Genomic DNA, 23824 nt, shown 5'->3' with positions numbered 1-23824 from the left:
AAATGGCTCTGTTACAGTAAAGTGCAGCTGATGGGTGGATCTATGACGAGTTTAGTTACTAAAGGCTAAGGGGGGGGGAGGAGAGAGAGATTTGTGTAAACTGACTCCCTGTGGTATTAGAGACAGTTAGTTACTAAAGGCTAAGTAGGGGGAGGGTTTGTGTAAGCTGACACCCACCATTCCTGTGGTATTAGAAAAAACTGGTACCAACTTGTGAATTCTGGCAGTGCAAAGTAAGGAATTTGCTAAGTATGGTGGTTGATAAAGAGGTGTGAATCTTTTTGCATATGAATTAAAGTCGGGAAAGAAATATGAATGTAACGCACAGAACTCCCCCCCCCCCCCGTTTTGCTATTGATGTGAAAAGAAGTTAATATAACTTTTGCAATAAAACATAGCAATGTTCTCCCTTTTGAAACAAACTTCTTTCCACATGCCATCAGCCGGGATACTCCTGTCAATTTTTTGTTTCTTTTTCATTCAGGACTTCAATCAATCAAAACAACCTTAGATTGCCCCCTTCTGGAGGGATCAAAAATAACCTGTGAAATAAATTTGTAATGTTATGTACAGTACAGTACATGTATTTTCACCAATCAGTATATTAGGAAAGAAAGCAAAAAAAAGAACATTCATTTTTAAAAAAGAAATCTGATTTTAATTTATAACAAATAAACATTTCAGCAAAAAAGGAAACAATTCTTATATATAAATCTTCAACTTCCACCCCCTCTTTCTGTGGTTCCATAAATGTGTTCTCTTTCTTTTTTCCTGCATATCCAAATTAACTCTATTCCTTTTCTCATCCATTTCCTATATGTTTTAGAAACTGCAAGTTTTTACAATAATCTTGCTAATGTCTTACTTTGTTTGCAATTTGTAATTCAACAAACAATTTCCATTCCTTATTCAAAGTTTGTTATCTTGATTTCTTATTCTTCTGGTAAGTTTCACCATTTCTGCATATTCCATTAGCTTCTGTAACCATTCTTCTCTTGTTGGGACTTCTTACTCCTTCATTTTTGGGCAAATATCATTCTTGCAGTGGTAGTTGTATACATAAATAAATTTCTTTATTGTTTAGGTAATTCTGATCTCAAAATCCCTAAGAAAAAAGCTTCTGATTTTTTTAACAAATGTTATCTTAAACATCTTTTTCAATTCATTATAAATCATTTCCTAGTAAACTTTAACCTTAATACAAGACCACCACATTTTTGCCAGTCTACTAGGTGTTATTTACCATCTATATAACATGTTCATATAATTTTTTCCTAAACCATAACATGTTATAAAGTTTATATCCATTTTCCATAATTGTTCCCATGCCTGCATTTCTTTGTTATAACCCATATCTGTTGCACAATGTATCATTGAAGATTTCACTTGTTCATCTTTTCTCTCCCATTTAAATAACATCTTACACATTCTAGACATCACTTTAACATTACAATCTAGCAGGCCTCTCTCTTTAATTAGTCATCTTTAATTAGTCATCACTTGAGAATCAAAAGAGCCATGGCAGGTAGGCCACTGGAATAAATGGCATTTTAAAGTCCATTGACTTGTGCAAGATAAGTACAGCCAATTTATCCCTCCATGTTCTTGCATGCCATGATGTCAGAATTCCACGCACACTAACAACAGAGACAGAGATTAAATTATAATTTTATAATAATAATCAGGATAAAGGCTTTTCTGAAGGGCCTTACTTACCAGTGCCAGGATGTCTCCAACGAATGTTCCCATCCCCAACGAATGTTTTTTTGTTTTGTTTTGTTTTTTGCAAGGCAACAAATAGCCTTTTTTGATGCTGATACATAGAAGACACAGCAAGTTTGTTTCCTCCTGCTCCAAAGGCTAGGACCTGAACCAATGCATCCACATTATAAGAAAGGAGATTCTGACTAAACATCAAGAAAAAGTTTCTGACAGTAAGAGCTGTTTGACAGTGGAACGGACTCCCTCGGAAGGTGGTGAACTCTTTCTTTGGAGGTTTTTAAGCAGAGGTTGGATTTAACTGACATTCCTGCATCCCAAGGGGTTAGACCTTCAGAGTTCCTTCCAGCTCTACAATTCTATGATTCTACTGTTAATAGATGGGCAAAGCACTATCAAAAACTGTACTCGTTGGAAAAAATGGTCTCCAAGGCTGGATCTAGACACGTCAAAGAAGCGATTCAGTTAAACACATTGTAAACTTATATAGACGGGAACGCGGGTGGCGCTGTGGTCTAAACCACTGACCCTCTTGGGCTTGCCGATCAGGAGGTCGGCGGTTCAAATCCCCTTGGTCCCACCTCCTGCCAGCCTAGCAGTTCAAAAGCACTCTAAAAAGTAGATAAATAGGTAACGCTCTGGCGGGAAGGTAAACGGCGTTTCCATGTGCTGCTCTGGTTTCGGTGTTCCGTCGCGGCAGAAGCGGCTTAGACATGCTGGTCACATGACCCGGAAAAAACAGTCTGCAGAGCGGACAAACGCTGGCTTCCTCGGCCTGTAAAGCAAGATGAGCGCCGCAGCCCCAGAGTTGTTCACAACTGGACTTAACTGTCAGCGGTCCTTTACCTTTACCTATACATATAAAGATGGGACTCCACAGCACCATCTAGTGGCACAGTGTTATTCATATACAGTGCATATAAAACACATTTTCTTTACCAATCTATCTGAGTCCCAACACAGCAACTGATAACATCCAGATTCTGCCTGTCTTGGAAGAGCTGGATTTCCCTCCCTCCCTTGACAAGCTGAAGTTTGTCATCATCTCTCAGGCATGTGGTAAAGACCCAGGACAGGACGGAATCCCAACAGAAGTGCTGAAAGCCTTAAGTCCTCCCTCATGATGCACCTCTACAGCCTTCTCTTGCAGTGTTGGGGGAAAGGATCTGTGCCATAAGACATGTGCAACCCCATCATTGTGACCCTATAAGAACAAAGGTAACCACCATGATTATAACAACTGTGGAATGCCCCTGCTGGGTACTTGGGGAAAGCTTTCGCCCATGTAGTTCTCAGCAGATTAGTTACTCACTGACAGTCACGAGTTCCTCCCAAGGAAGTAACACGGAGTCCAGACTTTTTATGACGGTACAGGATTTAGGTTATAATCCTGTACCATCATAAAAAGTCTGGACTCCGTGTTACTTCCTTGGGAGGAGACATGTGTCACCTTGTTAGTGCCATGTGGTGCTTATTCGTATTTTCCAATCTCAGGTACCAAATCACATGGGAAGCACGTCTAGTCATCTCAGTAATGTCGACACAGGCCGGCAGCAGCTGTCTGGGATTTCACACAGGGCTCTCCACCAGCTCTAAGTGGAGATGCCCGGGGTCAGAATCTTCTCCATGTCAAACGGAGGCTCTGCCATTGATGCACATCCCTTCCCACACGTCGTGCAGCAAAATCTGCACCATGTGGCAAACCTAGTCTCTGGTTAAGATTGCTCGAAAGAAGCTCTGTCTATTATTATTATTATTATTATTATTATTCATTCCTTTTTTCTGGGGGGGGGGGCGCATTCCCCTAAACATTTTGTGAATCTTTGTACTTTTGTCCATTTACTGTATTTATTTCCCCAGCTTGAACTACAAAATGGTGATTTTCTTGAGTCAGAATGAAAGCACCTCTAAACATTGTTTTTGTTTGTTTTAGAAAAAAGCACCGATTATTATTATTATTTGCTTTGCTGTGTTCTTTCGCACGAGGTTACACACGAGCTAATCAGCGTCGATCCGCTCAGACGTTCCTACATTGAAAACCACCCATACCAGAAATGCTGATGGAAATTTTAAAAACGCTTCTGCAGCGGCGAAGGATGCTGAAACTGCAAAATCCACAGCAGGGCAACGCATTCCATTAAAATACACCAAAAAGGAGGCGGGCGCGCAAAAAAAAAAATGCAAGCTTCCCCACTCCTCTTTCTCCGCCTACTTCCTTCAACCCCACCCCTCTCGGAATCACCACCGTTCGCGCCGCCTTCTCCGCGCAAGCTCCAGCTCCGCCGGCGTTTAGTCTTGTTCTGACCCTTCTCGCGCCCCGTCGCTTTCCAACTGAAACGGAAATGGCGTCGAGCGGAGCCGCGGCATTCAAACTCCCGGAAGCAAGCGCTCGGGCGGGGCCGGGTTCGAAGAGGAGCGGTAAAGCGGCTCCCCTCCGCGTCCCTCCCGGAGAGTGGAAGGAAGGGAGGGGCGGCGGCGCCGTTGTTGCAGCAGCAGCAGCCTTGACGCTGCCCTGTCCTCCCGTCGCTCGCTCGCCGGGTCTCTCCCCAGTTTCGCGACCATCCGAGGCTGAACGAAAGCGGGTAAACGGAGCGGAGTGGGGGAAAGAGCACGGCTCGGGATGGGCGAAGGAAGGGGTGGGTTGGGGTCAGGGAGAGAAACGCGGGTCCCCAGAATATTGGGTTGGCTTCGCTGCCTCGCACCTGCTCTGCTTTTCCATAAGGCGCTCCAGGGGAGAGGGCATTATGCTTTTGTTATTGCAGCAGGGACAAAACAGAAATACTGTACATGCTTGCACGCAGTGCCGGATTTACGTATAAACTAAACAAGCTATAGCTTAGGGTCCATTCCCTTGGCCCCCAAAAATTATAAAGGAAAAACATGTGTTACTAAAGGAACTTCTGTTATTGCCAAATGCCAATGTGTTTGCATTATTAAGTTTGTTATGGATAAAAAAATCATTTTACGTTAGAGCTTAATCATTATGTCACTATTAATATACTACTTCTCAGTTGTATTTCACTATTAATATGCTTCTATTAATGTACTATTAATATACTATTAATATACTTATATTTCAGTTCAACAATTACTTTGTTAAAATACATACTGTAATTACGCAAATGGCTTTAGATACCTATTAGGTCCAGAAATTACCGATTGGCATATATTCAACCCAAAAAACAGCAACAATTTGTTGTTGACAAAGGACAGCTGGACATATAAAGGGCCACATTACCTTCAGGAGCTTAGGAGCTCATCAAACCTAAATCCGGCCCTGTATACACCCACGGACCAAACGCCTCATCAGCACTGATATTCTCAGTGATGGTCCAGGAGGTGTGCGATCTGCCTTATCCATATTTTGCCTGCCCACATAGCGAAACCTCCTCCCTACCCATCTCTTTTTTGACTTGTCCGCTAGGTGTTTTCTAGCCACCTCAAGTTTCCTACCAAATACAATAAACAACCCTACTGTGCTGCGTGGGAGATCTGCTAAATCCAGGGTGGGTGGGTGTGATTTCTCTCCTGGAGATGAAATGGCTGTAATCTTTCCTCTACGGGACAAACAATAGTCGAAGGGCCAGTTTTCATTGGAGAAGTGGCAACACTGTGGGGGTTTAACATGATGGCTCTGAAGAAATTTGCAGCCTCTTGCACCTGCACTACATTTCCGGTTGTTTTTTTTTTAAAAAAATAACAAAGCGAAGCGTTAAGAAAATATGCCTGCAAGTAGTGAAGGGAGGGGGGAAGGTGAAAATAGACTATATTGTGCTTGAGCTTCAGATGGGAGAGGGATCTGATGCTGGGAGTAGCAAGCTGCATAAAATATCTGATGCCTGATTTTAGTACCTATCGTACTTTGTAACGTTGTAATGCACCCTGGAGCTTCTGGTAGGCAAGACATTCTAATGATAATAAATCATAATAACAAGGCAAATGTTTTGAGGTGTTACAGAAGGCAGCAAATTGTTATTTGTTATTGCCAGGGATGAAGGGGAAGTACTTGTGGGATTTTGTGCCCCAGGTATCAGAATAACTTGACTTACCTTGCATACTATACAGCTTGATAGGGGGATTTTGCTGGTGGCAAAATGTATTGTGCCAGCCATTCTCTCAGAAGTCTACTAGTAGTTTCATATAATAATAATTTTACAGTATATAATAAAATGTATTAGTCCTTATGACCTTTCAGTACTTCCTATTTCCTTTGTGCCATATTTTCCAAGCATCACATGATGTGGCAGACACAGCTGCATTTTTTATATATTCCGTTGTGATGTTTTGTTGCAGACTAAGTATTATAATTGTAACAGGGATCATAAATATTTCAGTTTGGTTTTTTTGCAGTTATGTTGTTGATTCTAACTATCAGCCCACAAATTCTACACATTTTTAATTTTGCTGCTCTTAACTTTGGAAGGAGCACTGCCAATTTCAGTGAAAATATTATGTCCTTTGAATGGGGATTTTTGTTCTATTCAAAATGTTTGTGAGTCAAACTTACTGCTATAATCCTGTTTTATGCATGTTTGGGACCAAGTGTGGTATTCAATTAAACATTTGTGCAAAAGGATTAGTTGTCACACAGTGGTACTTCCTCCCCCCCCCCCCCCACCAACCTTTCCTCCCTTGTGCACCCTTCATTGCCTCCAAATCTGCTTTAGAGGATTAGGGGAACTCCAGAACAGATTTAGGGAGGGGAGAAGGAGAGAATGTTCCTTTGCCCAGTGCGAAATCCTAGCATTGAAGTAAAGTTCTCCATAGTACTACACTGACTACAGCTCGATGGCTCCAAATTTTTAAAATAATTTCTATAGAGGAAGTCCCAGTGAATTTGGTTAGACTTCTGAGTAAGCTTGCTTAAGATCAGGCTGAAAGACGAGTTATTCAGCTTATTTAATGAGACTTGAATTGAGGCTTTATTACAAGCCACTTGGGACACTGCAAGGAAACATACATAATGCAAGGAAAGAAGATGCTGTTCCTTCAATGGTACCTGGTTATTTATTTATTTTTAGAAAATCTGAAGGACATCAAAGAGATGAATATTGGCAAGTGGGGATTGAAGTCTGGTGATTCCAAATCTGAATCTGAGTTGCAGGTATATAAGAAAGAGAATGCAGCCCTTAAAAAATCTTTGGAAGACCTCACTAAGGGCAAAAGAAAAATGACACCAGAAGAAAAGAACAGATTCCTGGAGGTGATATAAACATTTCTGCATGCAAAACTTCCTGTCTTGTGCTGTTAACTGTAAAGGAATCATTGAAGATTTAACAAATGGAGTGATTTTGTATTGCATATTACTTAAAATCTGAATGTTAATTTTGAACCTTTAAACTGTCTTCTTTCTCAAAGTCATAACTTGGGAGATAACAGTTAATTTGCCACAAAACACCAATTATACCATCATAGTTGCTAACAGTACCGGTATGATTGCTTGCCCTGTACAATTAAGAATATTTTATTTCAAAATTGGCTTGTTAACTGTGATAATATGCTTGCTTACATTTCATGTAGAGAATACTTGCCCTTGAAACAGAAAATGCAAAATGTAATAATATCCTTGGAGAGAAAAATCAAGAAATTCAGCTCCTGAAAGACAAGCTGAAGATCAAAAGTAAAAATGGTGATGTTGCTTCTCTGCTTAGTCAACTAGAAGAGAAAACACAGGAAGTGGCAAAGAGAGAACAGCTACTTCATTCCCTCTCAGAAGAGGTGGATCGGTTGAAAAACCAGTTATCTGCAGTTACTACAAATTGTTCAGACCTTGAAAATAGAGCCAATAATGTGCAGATTTCCCAGGTAAGTTATTATGGCTGTTGCTATATATTTATTACCCCACCACTTTCCATGACAGGACAAATGACAGCTTACAGATAAAAATGAGAAGTGCTTAAAGCATAGAAAACAATTTAAAAATAATTAAACATTGATAGAATTAAAGCTATATGTTGTTGTTGTTTAGTTGTGTCCAACTCTTCGTGACCCCATGGACCAGAGCATGCCAGGCACTCCTGTCTTCCTCCTGCAGTTTGGTCAAACTCATGCTGGTAGCTTCGAGAACACTGTCCAACCATCTCGTCCTCTGACGTCCCCTTCTCCTTGTGCCCTCCATCTTTCCCAACATCAGGGTCTTTTCCAGGTAGTCTTCTCTTCTCATGAGGTGGCCAAAGTATTGGAGCCTCAGCTTCACGATCTGTCCTTCCAGTGAGCACTCAGGGCTAATTTCCTTAAGAATGGATGCATTTGATCTTCTTGCAGTCCATGGGACTGTCAGGAGTCTCCTCCATAATTCAAAAGCATCAATTCTGCGGCTATCAGCCTTCTTTATGGTCCAGTTCTCACTTCCATACATCACTACTGAAAGCCATACCATTTACAATTAAAACAGCATTAGCTTAATGTTCTTTATGGTAAGGGCAGTTTGACAATGGAATCAACTGCCTACAGTGGTGGTGAGTTGTTGTTGTTGTTGTTGTTGTTGTTGTTGTTGTTGTTGTTGTTGTTGTTGTTGCATCAGGCCTTCAAATAGAGGCTGGGCAGCCATCTATTAGGGATGCTCTAACTCTGGAATTCCTGCACTGAGCAGGGGGTTGGGTTAGGTGGCTTATGGGGCCATAGTCGCGGTCGACCGTATGGACATCCCTGTTCTAACTGATGCATAGCATCAGCGTAGACCAAATTCTTTTAACATAAGAAGCATAAAAAGAGCCTGCTGGATCAGGCCAATGGCCCATCTAGTCCTGCATCCTGTTCTCGCAGTGGCTTGTGGGAAACACGCAAGCACTCTGCCTACCTGCTATTCTCAGCAACTGACATTCGGAGACATACTGCCTCCAACAGTGAAGGTAGAACACAGCCATTGTGGTGAACGGCCTTTGATAGGCTCGTCCTCCATCAAATTATCCAATCTTCTTGTAAAGCCATTGCTGTCTCCTGCTGGAGCAAGTTCCACAATTTGACAGCTTTGCTAGCCCGTTAATTATCCCATTGCTAACACCGACAGACTTTTAGCATTGTTAACATCAGCAGATAACTTTAGCAATCTCTAGTTTGGTAAATGGAATGTTGGTGAGTCTGATTCCTTGCAAAAGGCTTTTGATTCGACGTAGCATATTGTGGAAAACAATTATGGCAATACCATGAAGAGAAGGTAGGTGGCAATAGAATATCAGCTACATTGTGTGAAACAGCATATACAGTGGTACCTCGATTTACGAACTTAATCTGTTCCTGAAGTCCGTTCTTAAACCACATTTTCCCTAATGAGGCCTCCCGCTGGCGGTGCCCTTCCACCGTTCGGATTCCGTTCGTAGACTGAGGTAAAGTTCGCAAACTGGAACACTATTTCCGGTTTTGCGGAGTTCGTAAACCGAATAGTTTGTAAACAGGACTGTTCATAAACCGAGGTACCACTGTATAAGTTACAGGCTGGCTGTGTGTGTTTTCAATTGGTGATCAAACATTTACAGGAAAAGAAGTTAGTCCTGATATTTTAGGGCCGGCAACAAGTTAGCGCCTTGTTTAATTTTTAGTATGCCATTTGGGAATCCTAGTATTTAAACCCCTTGGCCGCAGTCCAGTACAGAATTGAATGCATTTAAGCCGATTGATTTCAATAGCTTAAGCATACTTATGTTTATATGGGATTGTGGCTAGGATGTGCAACTGTTGAAAATGCATTTTGAACGCAGGTTACGTTCAAGTCGGATCAGCCTTGTGCTAGAAGGGAATTAATTTCTGCTAATGGGCAATATACTTACTCCTGTAGGACTGAGTTGAATAAACCGAAAAGGCTTCCAAAGGGTGTGTGTGTGTAGATATATAGATATATATTCCCCTAGTATTGCAAAAGCCCTCTGAATCCCCATTTGGGTTTGGAAGGCGCAGATTGGCAAATAACTCGGTGTGTAACTTAATAGTGTCTGCTGAAAATAGTTCCCAATACCTAAAATACAAAATCTTTTGAAATCCATTTTAGCACCTGTTACGTAAAAGTTGCAACTAGTGCAAAATGCAGCCGAGTATGAACACAGGCCACACCAACTTTGTTGGTATGCTTCTGGGTCCAACTCAAGGTGCTAGTAACACATCCATTCCTAAACTGTTTGGAGCCAAAATATATGGCAGAATGCCTCTTCCCTCATGGTTGTCCCATCCTGGGTGAAGCAGAGGGATGGGTGTAGGGGTTTTTATGTCATCTTTCCCCACCTCTGGAACAATCTATCCCAGAGGTGCATCTAGCACTGCATTAATACCCTTGTTCTAGTTGCTGAAGGTGCGCCATGCTGCAAAAGCATTTGTAGAACTAGTTTTCTATGAAGAATATATTAACCTATCCTGTATTGCTGCCATGGTGCTTGCTTCAAGTGTATTGGCTGAATCATGTTGCATTTTAATTGGTTTTTATGTAACGTTGATGTGTAATATTTTATATTCTTTGGGGATGTAGTTGGTCAGAGCAATCAAAGCAATATCATTGGAGCTTAATCAAAGGAATCTGAGAGTTTGGGGGCATATCCCATAGTGAATTTAATGAAGTTTTTCTACTGCAGGTAGTTCCTTTTCAACCCACAATACAGAAGAAAATAATTCTTCAGAAGATATTTGATGTAGTGCGCATAAGAAGTCAATTGGCTTTTTAAAACGATGCTTTCCCTATTACATAGAACAAGTTGGTCTTAGAAGAATGCATGCCGTGATGTGGTTGTATATATTCTTGTCTAAAAATAAGAGACATGTACACCCAGCTTAGCAAAATTAAACTGTTGAACTGGTTTGTGTTTTGCAGGAAACTGCTATAAACTGCACTGGAACACCAGCAAATGAAGTTGAAATCCAACTGAAAGATGTAAGATTCTTTTTAAAATGGCACTATGTGTGTGTATATATACTACTAAAGAGAAATAACTAATAGTTCAGGCCAATCCCTTGCATTTTTACTTGAAAGCAAGTTCTAGGGACTTGAAACGGGGCTTCCTCCCAAATAGATGTACCGTAAATTTCACTCTATAACACGCAGATTTTTTCTCCTAAAAAGTAAGGGGAAATGTCTGTGCGTGTTATTGAGCGAGTGTGTGGTCCCTGGAGCTGACTCGCCGGAGCGCAGGGGCAAAAATAGGCAAAAATCAGGCAAAAATCAGATCGGGCGGAGGGAAGGCAGAAGCTGCTGCTTTCCTGCATTCTGCTTCAGGGTCTTACTGCCCACCCGCTTCTGTTGCTGCGTTTGCTCAAACTCAACAAAGAGCAGGGAATCCCCTGCCCTCCTGGCAAGCAGAGGGTTAAGGAAAGGATCGAGTCCTTCCTTCTAATTCTTTCCTAGTCACACTGCGTGCCGGCTCCAGCCCACCACCTCCTCCTCTCTGTGCTCTAGGGACTCGCAGGTGGGAGAGAGAGAGAGAGGGCTGGCTTGGGGGGGGGACTTTTGCCTTCCTTTCCTCCCCCCCACCCCGTTAAACTCCTCCCCTGCATTCTTAGCCAGCTGCTTCTCCGCACACCCCTCTTGTGCTTCTTGTCCCTTCTGTGTTTTTCCTTCCCTCCCCATTTAAAACGTGGTGACAAAGCACGGATCCACATGGATCCTCAGGATTTTTGCATTGGGTCACCCCAAATTCACCATCAGATCACATTACATGTCCATGGCTACAGTCTGTACCAAAAAAATCACGCACCCACTGTTGCCTGGGGCTGCAATGGTGCAAAAACGTGGTTACAAAGCATGGATCCAGAGGATCTTTGCACTGGGTCACCCCAAATTCACCATCAGATAACATAGCATGTCCATGGCTACAGCCTGCACCAAAAAAATCACGCACCCACTGTGGCCTGGGGCCACAATGGTGCAAAAACGTGGTTACAAAGGACGGATCCACATGGATCCTCAGGATTTTTGCATTGGGTCACCCCAAATTCACCATCAGATCACATAGCATGTTCATGGCTACATCTTGCACCAAAAAAATCACGCACCCACTGTTGCCTAGGGTCACAGTGGTGCAAAAACGTGGTTACAAAGCACAGATCCACATGGATCCTCAGGATTTTTGCATTGGGTCACCCCAAATTCACCATCAGATCACATAGCATGTCCATGGCTACATCTTGCAGCAAAAAAATCACGCACCCACTGTTGCCTAGGGTCACAGTGGTGCAAAAATGTGGTTACAAAGCATGGATCCACATGGATCCTCAGGATTTTTGCATTGGGCTACTCCAAACTCACTGTCAGATCACCGGTCTGTGGCCACAGCATGAACCACAAAAATCATACATCCACTGTTTCATTTAGAATATTTTTTTCTTGTTTTCCTCCTCTAAAAACTATGTGCGTGTTATGGTCTGGTGCGTGTTATAGAGCGAAAAATACGGTATATGGTAGAGCTAAGTGGCAGAACATCTGCTTTGCAGGCAGAATGTTGCAGATTCAATCCCTGGCATCTCCAGGTGGGGCTGGGAGAGACCCATGTTTGAAGCTCTGCTAGTCATTGTAGATAATAATGAGCTAGATGGACCCATGTTATCCCTGTGAATAAGGCAGCTTCGTATGTAAACTTAAGAGTGCAAGAAGTGGAACCACCATGCTAGATTAGACCAAGGTCTATTGTCTAGTCCAGATTTACATTCACAAGCATCTGGCTGCGTTTGGGAGACTACTCAGAACTTGAATAATGGGCTCCAGCCCATTATTCACCTGCAACTTCACATAAGAATTAGTTCCCAGGCAGATATGAAATGGTACTTTACGGAATGCTTTGCATTAAAATGCAAGTAGCCTTTAAGACGTTAGCAGTTTTCTAGCTGGCATTGTAAGTGACACTTCTAATTATACTTGTGCTGCAGAAATGTGAATTGGCAATGTTTAGAGTGCTGTGTTTGGGCCATGTTCAGATCTCTACTCGGTCTCCTCACTTGGGGTGGGGACAGGATTCAGTGAGCTATACCTGCTTCCATGAGACTCCTTTACTTGACCATAAATGATAATTATACAGCCCAGCATTTCTTCAAAAAATGTTACACAAACTAGTAACTGTGACTGGGATTGTCTCGGCACTGCACCACAGATGACGCCCTATCGATAGGTTGTGCTTCTGAATCCAAGTTTATGTTCAGGTGTTTTACGATTCCTTCAAAGAAGGGCAAATTTCCCCAATTAAGCTTTATGTGATGAATGTGTTGTGGAAAGGAGAATTGTTGGTTTATTTTTGTTCTTATTATGCATTTTGTGTTTTTTATATTGTAACTTCCCTGAGATCTACAGATGAATCCTTGTATTTAGTCACCAGGGTGTTTACATGCAGACCAAATTTTTCTGGTCTCTTTGGCATCTACCATTGTTCACTTGCTCAGATGGAGCCACTGCCCTACCTGTGTCATGGTTTCATTCCTTGCTACATACCTGCATCTAAGTATGCTTAATACTGTGCATCTTTTAGAATTATTATTTTTTAAAGCAAAAGGGACAGTGACAGGCGAACAAGCTCTGCATTTCCCTCCATGGGTATGAAATAATACAAAATAATGTTTCAAGACATTTACCTTTTGACTGTGTATAAGCCTCTGCTACTACACTCTCAGTAAACTAGCAATTAGAGTAGTTAATTGTATAGAAATGCATCTCTCGAAGCTTGAACTATTGTATAGAGTTGTAGGCGAGCCTCAGGACTGAATGCCTATGATTTTGGGCAGTGTCCAATGAAGTAGTTCTGTTATCACAAGGATTTATGGCTGCACAACAGAACTTTCCCTCCCTACACACCCTAACTAAATTTGCTCTGGAGGATTGGGGGAACACCCAGAGCAGTCTAGGAAGTGCGCAGAAGAGAGGCAGGGAAAGTCACATTGTTTAGATGGAAGTCCTTGTGTTAACAGACTACTTTGTTGGATGCTGCCCTTTATGTTGGTGTAGCTAACTTTTCCATATGTCAAACACACACACACACACACACACACACACACACACACACACGAAAATAGTACTGTGAGCCTTGGAAGAAAGTATATAATGCCCCCTAACTGCAGCCACTGGGATGCATACAAACTACTCCAGAAATTAAAAACCATTTTGAAGACTGTTCAATATGACTTGGGAGGTGGTGGTTCAAGAAAAAGTCAAATTTCACTGCACTAGCACAAGCCTGTTTTGCGGGCCCAAGTAGTTCTTTGGATCCTGGCCAAAGTTAACATAGAAAGGAGATTTACCAGGTAGCACAGGTACTGACTGTTTGGGCTGCACGGAGCCATAAATTTTTATAGGTCTTGGAATAGGAAACACAACCTCCTACCACGTTTTAGTAATTGCTTTGCCTATCCGTAGCCAACTTCACAGCTTGTTTTGGGTGTCTGTTTTTCTTTAACATTCAAAATATGCAATTATATTACAAAATAACAATTTGCTGATCTTATTAAAACAGTATAATTAACTCTTGGAATCATATGTTGAAGCAAATATCTTGAGGCTTCATAATGTGAATAAGTGTGGTTTCAGTAGCATTGTCATCGTTAGAAGTGAATCTTAAGAATAATACTTGCTTAAAAGTGCTTTGGAAAATCTCTCAAGTAGCTTCTGTTTCCTGGAGTATTTCGCAATCTGTATTGTTTGCAAGAGATAACCAATGACATCAGCAGATGGTATGCCTATACTTGCCCTATCTTTACAAGGTTTTCCTGATCTTAAATAAAAAGCTGATCTGGTTGTTTGATTAAAAGTAAGTTCATTTATGTGTATTTAGTTTCTGACACTGTGAATCACTTTGAGGAAAACATGTGATGGCAGCACCTCTTTATACCCAAAGGGTGTTTCTCAGATTTAGGGGAGTGCTCCTTGGTGGTATTAGGCATGTTTTATTAGGTTGATAACAGCTAAACACCTCTTGCATAAATAAAAGCAAAAACAGGCATGTGTGAGTGATTGACGGAAATTCCAAGGTACACCTTGCAGTCAAAGTAAAGTTGAATTTTATTTATTAAAACTTGTGTTCGCATGATCTTTAACAGTTAAATATTTCAAAACTGTCAGAAAGCATAAAGTTGAAAAACACAGTCTTCTTTAGACTGAGGCACCTGTACCAAGTAGGATGCTTTTCGTGTACTGATAATACATATGACTTACAGAAAGGTAACTTATCAATACTTTCCTTGAAGCAACTCTTAACCAACTTACTTATTATCTTCCCTCTCAAGGCTCTGGAGAAAAACCAGCAGTGGCTAATATATGACCAACAGCGAGAGGCCTACGTTCAGAGCCTTGTGGCAAGGCTCTTTGAACTGGAACAGCAGCTGGAAACTGTTAACCAGCACCAACCAAATGAAACCAGGGCAGAAGGTATTAGCTGGCTTTTCTTTAGGCTCAACAGATTGCACGACAAAGTAGTTTATATGGAGAAAGATATCCCAGATCAGTTTTCTGTTTTTAGCTATGAACACTTACAAGCATAAAACTAAATTAAATTATCACTCTTTTTGGATACTTATACACGTGCTGTAAAAATAAAAAAAAAAATGGTGTATAAATATATACTGATCGTTGCTTAGCTGCAAATCATGGGTGTTGGGATAAATAAATATTGAGTTGTCTTGGCATTGCTCAAGTCACCAGCATGTGACATTCATTTTTGTAGCAGCCATATGAAGTTGTTTTGTAGGTGTGGATTTTAAAGCATGGATAATTAGAAAAATATACGACTCTTATGGAGTGTGTGCATCTCTTAAGAACTAGCTACCGCCGTAGAGCAAAAACTTGTGGAGAAACTTCTTGATAACAGATCACTGGCACATGTTGCCTTACAGTTTGCTTGCCTGTGCTGATTTCATATCCATCAAATACATAGTGTCTGGTTTCTTCCTGGAAACCGATCAGTTTTCTCTTGTTGCTATAAAACACGCTCATTAAGCATCTGGCGGTTTTTCGCCAATTTAGCTGTTGATGATCTATAACCTGGCTGTAGCGCTGTGAGGAAGTCTGTCCCACGATTAGCTCTGTGGTGGTTCTGTGAGTCCTCAGTCATCAAAGGGATGGACTTCATGGAATCATCAGGAAGTGATGGGGCTAGCCTTGTCCTCTGATAAAAGGCATGTGCCTTGGTCCTATTCAAAACTTTTGCCAAGTTGTTGAGGGCTAGAGTTGGGGGCCCTTCATGGTGCCATTGCTGCTTAGCCCCAGCAGTTTGGCTATGTAGAGTCTGCTGAACATAGCAGGGGCCTTTCTTTCCTTTCCTGAGGAATTGCAAGATTGCCACATAGTGGCGTGGCTTGGATCTGCCCCCTATCCTGGTGTAGAATATGTTCTTCTTTAACAACGTATTAGTGTCTTATTAGTGTCAACGTATTAGTGTCAACGTATTAGTGCCTTCTGAGTAAGTTTGAATAAGGAAATATAGCTTACTGCGAGGGACAAGGCAGAGTCTAGAATAAGGCTGTTCAGTTTTGTTTACAAATATGTTCTGCGGGTGCGAGTTTGCTAAGGATCTTTGTTGAAGCATCCCCCCCCCTTCTCTTCCATGTTCTATTGTGGGTTCCTGCCAGAAGATAAGCAGAGATATTACGAGCAGTTGTTGCTAGCCACCAGAAATGATCTAGAGACAGAAAGGCGTTCCGTAGCCCAGCTGCGTTCTGACCTCATTGAATTCAAAAGGAAGTATGACGAAGCCAAGCAGGAGGTGATAAATTTGAATAGTCTACTAAATTCGCACAAGCAGGCTGACATTCAGACTCTTCAGGACGAAAACAACCTCAAAGGGCAGATGCTGCAGAGGCTTACTCAAGAAAATGAAGTGACCAGAGACCAGCTTGAGGAAGAAAGGAAACGAACGCAAGCACTCTCATCTCAGGTTGGTATATAGGGGAATTGCTGACTTCACTTTCACAATTTACCGTATTTTTTGCGCCATAGGGCGCACCTAGTTTTTAGACGGGGAAATCAATAAAAAAAAATATTTTTGGGGGATCCCGCTGGCTGCTTTGGCTTCCTCTTTAGCCATAGCCCCGTGCAGCCTCTCCCTGCCGGAGGGGTTGCGCGCGGCTATGGAACAAGCCAAGGCAGCGAGCGGAATGGATCCCGCTGGCTGCTTTGGCTTCCTCTTTAGCCCCGCGCAGTCTCTCCCTGCCGGGAGAGGCTGCGTGGAGCTAAAGAAACCATAGCCCTGTGCAACCTGTCCCTGCCAGAGGGGTTGCGCGCGGCTATGGAACAAGCCTGCATTTGCTCCATAGGACGCACACACATTTCCCCTCAATTTTTGGAGGGGAAAAACTGCGTCCAATGGAGCGAAAAATACGGTACACATTTATGGAGTTGGGGTGGAAGATGACCTCCAAGCCTAGCATGATCCCTACCCCTTTCCCCCTCCATAATTCAAGGGGCTGTGAATTATATCAGATGCACATATAAATGTGGTAAGTTCCGATGCTGATTAGCCACACTGCATTGCTTTCAAAGGAATGTACATTTCAAGGGCCCTTACCACTGAAATCAACCAAATGTGGACAGGCAGCATCTTTGCTTAGATACCTGTCCTATATTGGCAAGCAATACGTGCTTCCATGCATGGGTCTCCTTGGGTGTGAGTTGAGCAAAGAAGCATGGGGGGGGGGGAGGCAGCAGGAAAAGGAGGAAATCACTGTTCTTTACCCTGTCCCTTTTTCTTAGGTGAGATGCATAACCAAGTAGAAGCAAAATATTGTTAATTTAATTTATTACCCGCCCTTCACTCTGAAGTCCAAGGGTGGGTTACAACACTTTAAAGTGCAACAATAAAAGCAATATATAACACAATTCCAATAATAGGTTTGTTCCTAAAATACTTGTTCAGCATGCTTAAAAACTTTTAAAAGCAAGGAACCTGGAGCAGCAGCTCTACCATCTTACCAGTAAGGTTGTATAAAACCAACAAAAACCCATGGATTTACATAGGTTGATTATTTGAAACCACCTTATAGAATTGTCTTGTTAATATAGTCTTTTACACATGGTATAGGTTGAGATGCTTCAGAGATCTTTGCTAAAACAGCAGGAAGAACACACGAGGATAACAGCTTTGGAACAGCAGGTACCAGGTTACACACTGTTATTTTAATGACACTTTTCAGTCAGAACTAAAACCCATAGGCATAATATTCATGTTAATATTTTAGGCAGTTTTATTACAATACAAGCAAGTAAGCTGTTCTTCCTGATACTGAGATATATTGTGCATTTTTCATGATAGCGATTTGTCTTGGTACTTACTGCTGATAGGAAAGTGGGAATTTAAAATCCATTAATCATTTAATTGGCATCGCTCTGTAGAATCTCTACTCTTTTAATTCTACAGTTATGGTAGTAAGGTTTTTAGAAATATTAAAGGACTTAACAACTGTGTGTGTACATGCAGTAGCAGAACATTAAAAATACATTGCACAGACCCTTCAAAATAGGCTTTAATTTATTTATTTGCTTTAGATCCAACCTTTTGCTTTCCTAAGGAGCTCATGTAATTTTAGCATGAAATCCGCCATGTGTAACAGACTCTCTGATTTTTCACCCAACATTTCTTGCCAGATCCAGGCATGCACATCCGATTTTGAGAATGAGAAGCTTGACCGTCAGAACTTGCAGCATCAGTTGAGCAAAGTACTTAAGGAGCTGCGCAAGGCAAGGGACCAAATAACTCGCCTTGAGCCCTCAGTGAGTAGTACTGTGTTTCTAGAGTCACTGGGTGGGATTCAGTGTAGTGCTAAGAAGATTGGCTGGACCTATAAAGGAATATTACTAATTTGTAGTGGGAAATATTTAGATGCACCAATTCATTTTTTTCAGAAGCTTCCAGAGTGTGGAGGATGTACAGAAGTCTTACACAACTTCCAGGCTGCCTTTGAAGACAAGCTGACAATACAGAACAAATGTCCTTCACCCAAACGTTCAAATCTTCTTGATGAAAGTTTCCTGGAGTGCCCCAAATGCAAAGCACAATATCCTACAAGCCAGCATAGGGAGCTGTTAGCCCATATTGACTTCTGTGCAGATTAAATACAAGGACAAACTTGTAGGTATGTCTTGTCGCTCCCATGTATTTTTGACAGAAAATAATGGCTTGTTAAAAAATAAAGCAGCAAGATTCTAAAGGACCACAGTTCCTGTTCCTAGGATATGCACTTCTGTTCTCATTATTATTGTTTTACAAAGGGTTAGTCCTTAACAGTATCTACGAAAACAGGAAACAGTTTTGTTTTAGAGTGGTAATGTAAATTCTAAACTACTGATTGTGCCGTATTTGCACAGCCGGAGCCAGTAGAAATGGTTTGTTTTTATTTTCCATGACCAAATACTCCCATGCAAATAGTCAACAAAATTACTGCCAAACACTCCTGTTTCGATCTTAAAGATATATGTAGTTTGTTTTACTGGATTAATATTTTCTGCTTTATATATTGTCTGTTTCCAGAAATGCATTTTCAGAGTCTTGGGGCAGAAAGGAAAATGTTTCTAATATATGAGTCTCTGTGAGGATGTAGCCCACCTGAGGGAATGTGTGGCGACAATTGCGTGTAGCAGAAAATTTATATAGTGCCTCTTCTACCTTCCATCAAACATTTTGTGTGTATGTGCAGAAAAAAAAGAGTGAACCCCAAATTCAGAGCATCAGGGTGCCTCTTAAGATTGTTGCAGCCATTTTGTTTGCTTGAAATACACTCCTGTTTGCACTCTGCTATCCCACAGCTAAAAGCTGGGGATATAATTTATCAGGGAACCTGTATGAGGAAATGGTTTTTAAATGAATAAAACAGAATTGGCTATGCCACCAACGCTCTCTGTGTCTTTTTTTAATAGCTGGTGAACATTAAGGCAAATCAAACAGCTAGGCAAATTGTATCTATGTATACAGTGGTGTGTTTCTCAAAGTTCATGAAATCATCCTCTCCTATCCCCTAAAATACATGAGATCACCTTCATTTTCCTTCAGTTCCTCATCCCTGTTTTCCTTAACTCTTCTCATTATGCCACCTCCCCAGCCTACGTTAACTTGACTGTAAATAGTCACTGCTCGTTCTCAGAAATCCCATTGGGGTGTAATGCCTTATATTTTGGAAATTCCCGTACCTTGTGTTTGTAAAATCGCTATCCAATTTGGCATGCAAACTCTTTGCAATGAATCACCTTGCAGGTATCGCACACCAATCTGGAAACAGATATTGTTGGTTGTATGGCACTAGGTGAACAGATGCCCAACTAGAGACCATGCTACAAGAAAAACGTCCTATCTTGCAATCTCGCCAGACAAAACTGGCTAGTACAATTCTGAAGTTTCTTTTCTTAACTTTGGATTTGGCCAGGCTCATGTTCAGACGTGCTTTGATCTTGACTGGTTTGTGGTAGAGCAAGCATGAGCTCCAGCCACCAGGACCACCACACTTAGCACTGCACTCGACTCCTGCCCAGCCCACTCTGCAGAACCCTTTTAACAACAAAGCATCGAACAGAATGCTGCCTTCAAATAGCAAAGGTTTTTCAGACTGGTTGTGTTGTACGGGTTTTAACTTTTTTAAAAAATTGTCATTATTTTTAAAATAAGGTTTTCTTTACAATGTTTTTATTTCATTTAGCCTCCTATCCCTGAAACATATGATTACCTTACATCAGGAGTGGACAAACATTTCAGGATCAAGTGCCATGTTTTCAGGTGGGGGGTTATGTTTGCGGGAGGACCACATATCCCAAGTGGCAGACAAGACCAATCAAAAAGCGAGACACTCCATCTCTCTCTCTCTCTCTCTCTCTCTCTCTCTCTCTCTCTCTCTCTCACACACACACACACACACACACACACACCCATCCATCCAAAACATTGCAAACCTGCCTGCCTTCACCAGAACCAAGCAGTGATTCCTACACAAAACTGTCAAGTTGAACCATAAGAATAACTGCTGCAGATAAAAATATATCTTGAAAAACAACAATGTCTGGAATGGCCACTCTGACAGGGCTTTGTGCATGGGCAGAAAGTGCCCAGAAATGCCTGTCTCCTAGATGGACATTTTTTGTTGCTGCTTTAGGGCAGCAGCAAAATACAGTAGCTTCTTTGATGTAGGAGAACAAAGGATGTGGGAGGACTGTATGCAGCCTGTAGATTGCCCATTTTCTCTTATGAGCCCCATTGGGACAGAAGGACTCATTTTAGAGAAACTAAGCCCACAGGATACAGAGGAAAAGAAAGTGTACTGTATGCTACTCCATTAACAGTAAATGGTACTCTCACAAAAAATTATTAATATGTATATTCTGTGTTATACGTGGTGTTGGCCTACTTGGAACACCATATTCATTGGAAAAGCATTGTTAGTAGGCTTATTTATCAGCCAGTTGGGAGACATTGTAATGTAGTATTGTTAAAGGACTGTTCTTCTGGGTTAGTTCCAAAATGTGCTTCTTCTCTGGAGAAAGATAGTACACTCAAGACTTCTGAGTGGAGCTGGGTTCTGCAAAAAAGAAAGAAAAGTGTGTAGTATTGATTCTCCCCCAACAGAAATTCACTTTCTTGATGTAGGACAGCTTTTGCCAACCTGAGGCCTTCCCGAGGTTTTGGATTCTTCCCATTAGCTTCAGCTAGCATGTCAGTGCTGGCTGGAGCTGATGGAAATAATAGCCCAAAACAGTTGAAGGATTGGCTAAGGCAGTGGTACAGTTTTGTGTGTTTCTATTGCACATGACTATGAAATTTATTCTGTAAACCAGCTGACTTTGACACTTCTCCCCTCAATGTTGCCTTCTGGAACGTTAAGGTATTAGGGGTTGTCAGTGACAAATGTGCTTTGTACTGTTCTGAAAAGAGGGCAGGCCCAAGATTGGCATAGTATTTACCCAGGTAGCTTTCCATGGTAAAAATCTACCAAGCTTGAGGAAAAGCTAATTTTTACATGACTGGAACAAACACCCAGTTGGCGCACGTTATCTTCTGTCTAGCTTTCGTTACGCAGAATGCAGTGGATTATGCAACTAAGTTTTGGTTTCAAATTCTCATGATAAACTCAATCTGTTCAAATATAGATTTATGATTCCCAAAAGTAAACGATAAGTAATACTAATATAACTTAATATCCCACACACCCTACTCAAAGAAACTATACTGACACTAAATAATTCAGCTTTTTATTAAAGCCTTGGAGTTCTACTACTGTATTGAAGTATTAAGCAAGCATAAAGAGATGCAAGGTACCATCCCAGGTCCAAATTCTCAAGTCACTTTATAGAACATTTCATTAGTTTAGCTTTGCAGAGGTGTAACACTGTGGCCAAAATGGTTTTGTAGCTTTCCAATGCTAACAAATGTAGCAATAAGTGTGTAGGCTTGTGTTGATCAGGGAGTCCCATTAGTAAGCATGTATGTAAACCTTTATGACAAGGATTTGGAGGCAGGGCAGGAATATGTTATACCTGTTGCCATTGGATACCTTTTCATTACCAGGCCTTATGCTCACTCATTGCCTGGAGGAGACTTATTACCTGGGTCCATTTAAATCTAGCTTCAGACCTGATTTTAGCAGGGAAGCTGTCTATTGCCTTTCATTTCAAGAAGAAATACCAAGGTGGTTCAAAAACGTGAAACGACCAACCACAAAATAACAGGTATAAAACTCAATAGAAATAATGCGACCCATAATTAAAATCTGTAGTAAAACAATTTCACCCAAACTCTCAAAACATTCATAGTTCAAATGTATAATATACATGCCCAACAACATAACAGTTAAAACAGCAATCGAGCAGGAAGTTCAAGCCAGAATATCGGGGGAATACTTGTCAAAACGTGTGTTGTCAAGAGCTGACAAAATTCCTTGTATTCTGATAACCATCAAACTGATGTTAGGATGATGGGGACTGAGAACATGTTGTTTCTCTTGCACCTCTCAGTGGCTTTATATACCACTGGATTGTCAGTTCTAGAAGGTGATGCTGGGGCATTGTCGCTCAGCCGCGTAACACTTACCACCTCTGCATGAAACTTTATAGTGAGGCTGTCTTGAGAATTCAGAGCTGAGAATCATCAATATTTAAAGGTAGAAGTACTAAAAGTGTCAAATCAATAATGAACTGAATAAGAGTCAATAAACTGATGTTCAAAGCTGACAAGATGGAGGTACCATTGCTGAGCAGGCAGGCAGGACTGTTCAGGGAGGTGGTTAGGCTGGCCTCAACTAGAGCCAGGGCTTTTTCGGCTGTGACTCCAATCTGGTGGAACGCTCTGTCACAAGAGACTAGGGCCCTGCGGGACTTGACATCTTTCCGCAGGGCCTGCAAGACAGAGTTGTTCCACCAGGCCTTTGGTCAGGGCACAGCCTGACTCCCTCCTTCGGCAATCTTCACAGAACTCTAGCCCAATTGTTGCCATCAATTTGAGTTGAATTAATTTTAGAATGAAATGATTTTAGAATGTTGTACTATTTTATTATTACAGATAGGTAGCCGTGTTGGTCTGCCATGGTCAAAACAAAATAAAAAAATTCCTTCCAGTAGCACCTTAAAGACCAACTGAGTTAGTTCTAGGTATGAGCTTTCGTGTGCATGCACACTGAAGTGTGCATGCACACGAAAGCTCATACCTAGAACTAACTCAGTTGGTCTTTAAGGTGCTACTGGAAGGAATTTTTTTATTTTGTTTATTTTATTATTGTTAGCCGCCCTGAGCCCGGCTTTGGCTGGGGAGGGCGGGATATAAATAAAATTTATTATTATTATTATTCCAACATGTACAACCCTCCCCTACCCAAAGGATTTGTCTTCTGGAGAGACACACGGATCCAGTGTTGTCCCTGCAGGCTCAAGTGATATGGAGCACCTTTTGCCAGCTGAAGCTGTACATAGATAAGGAGAGCCTGGCCATTAGGTGTCTGTGGTTTGGCAATCTCCAGATTAAACCACAACAACACATTGAATACAGGGCTGCCCTTGAAGGTGGCAAAGACTGTTCAGAAATGGCAGTTCAGAATACAGCTGCCACAGCTGACAGGGGATGTTGGGAACATTTTTGTTGTGCTTAAACAGCTCAGCTGGCTTCTTGGTCCATTTCCAGGATCAGTCCCATGTGCTGGTGCTTACCTTCAAGAGCCCTTATACTGCTTCAGACTTGAAAAGCGG

General features: G+C 41.6%; 1 protein-coding gene across 5 annotated transcripts; it reads left to right on the top strand.

Annotated features, from left to right (window-relative positions):
- The first annotated feature begins 4082 nt into the window (after window positions 1-4082).
- On the top strand, window positions 4083-19493 carry CEP55 (centrosomal protein 55). Of its 5 annotated transcripts, XM_081863305.1 has the most exons (10): window positions 4086-4301; window positions 6741-6922; window positions 7240-7524; window positions 10514-10573; window positions 14902-15043; window positions 16243-16547; window positions 17691-17762; window positions 18254-18379; window positions 18512-18741; window positions 19137-19493. In XM_081863305.1, exons 2-9 carry the CDS (start codon window positions 6764-6766, stop codon window positions 18719-18721), a joined length of 1359 nt encoding a protein of 452 aa, XP_081719431.1. In that variant the 5' UTR covers window positions 4086-4301; window positions 6741-6763; the 3' UTR covers window positions 18722-18741; window positions 19137-19493. The 5 variants fall into 5 exon arrangements, with proteins under 5 accessions (XP_081719433.1, XP_081719432.1, XP_081719434.1 ...); XM_081863307.1 differs by having other exon boundaries at window positions 4083-4301; window positions 18515-19493; XM_081863306.1 differs by having other exon boundaries at window positions 4084-4301; window positions 16246-16547; window positions 18512-19493.
- The last annotated feature ends 4331 nt before the right edge of the window (window positions 19494-23824 follow it).

The sequence above is a fragment of the Podarcis erhardii genome (assembly GCF_964252035.2).
Source record: "Podarcis erhardii genome assembly, chromosome: 5".
Taxonomy (NCBI): Eukaryota; Metazoa; Chordata; class Lepidosauria; order Squamata; family Lacertidae; genus Podarcis; species Podarcis erhardii.
This window is presented reverse-complemented; position numbering and strand designations above follow the sequence as displayed.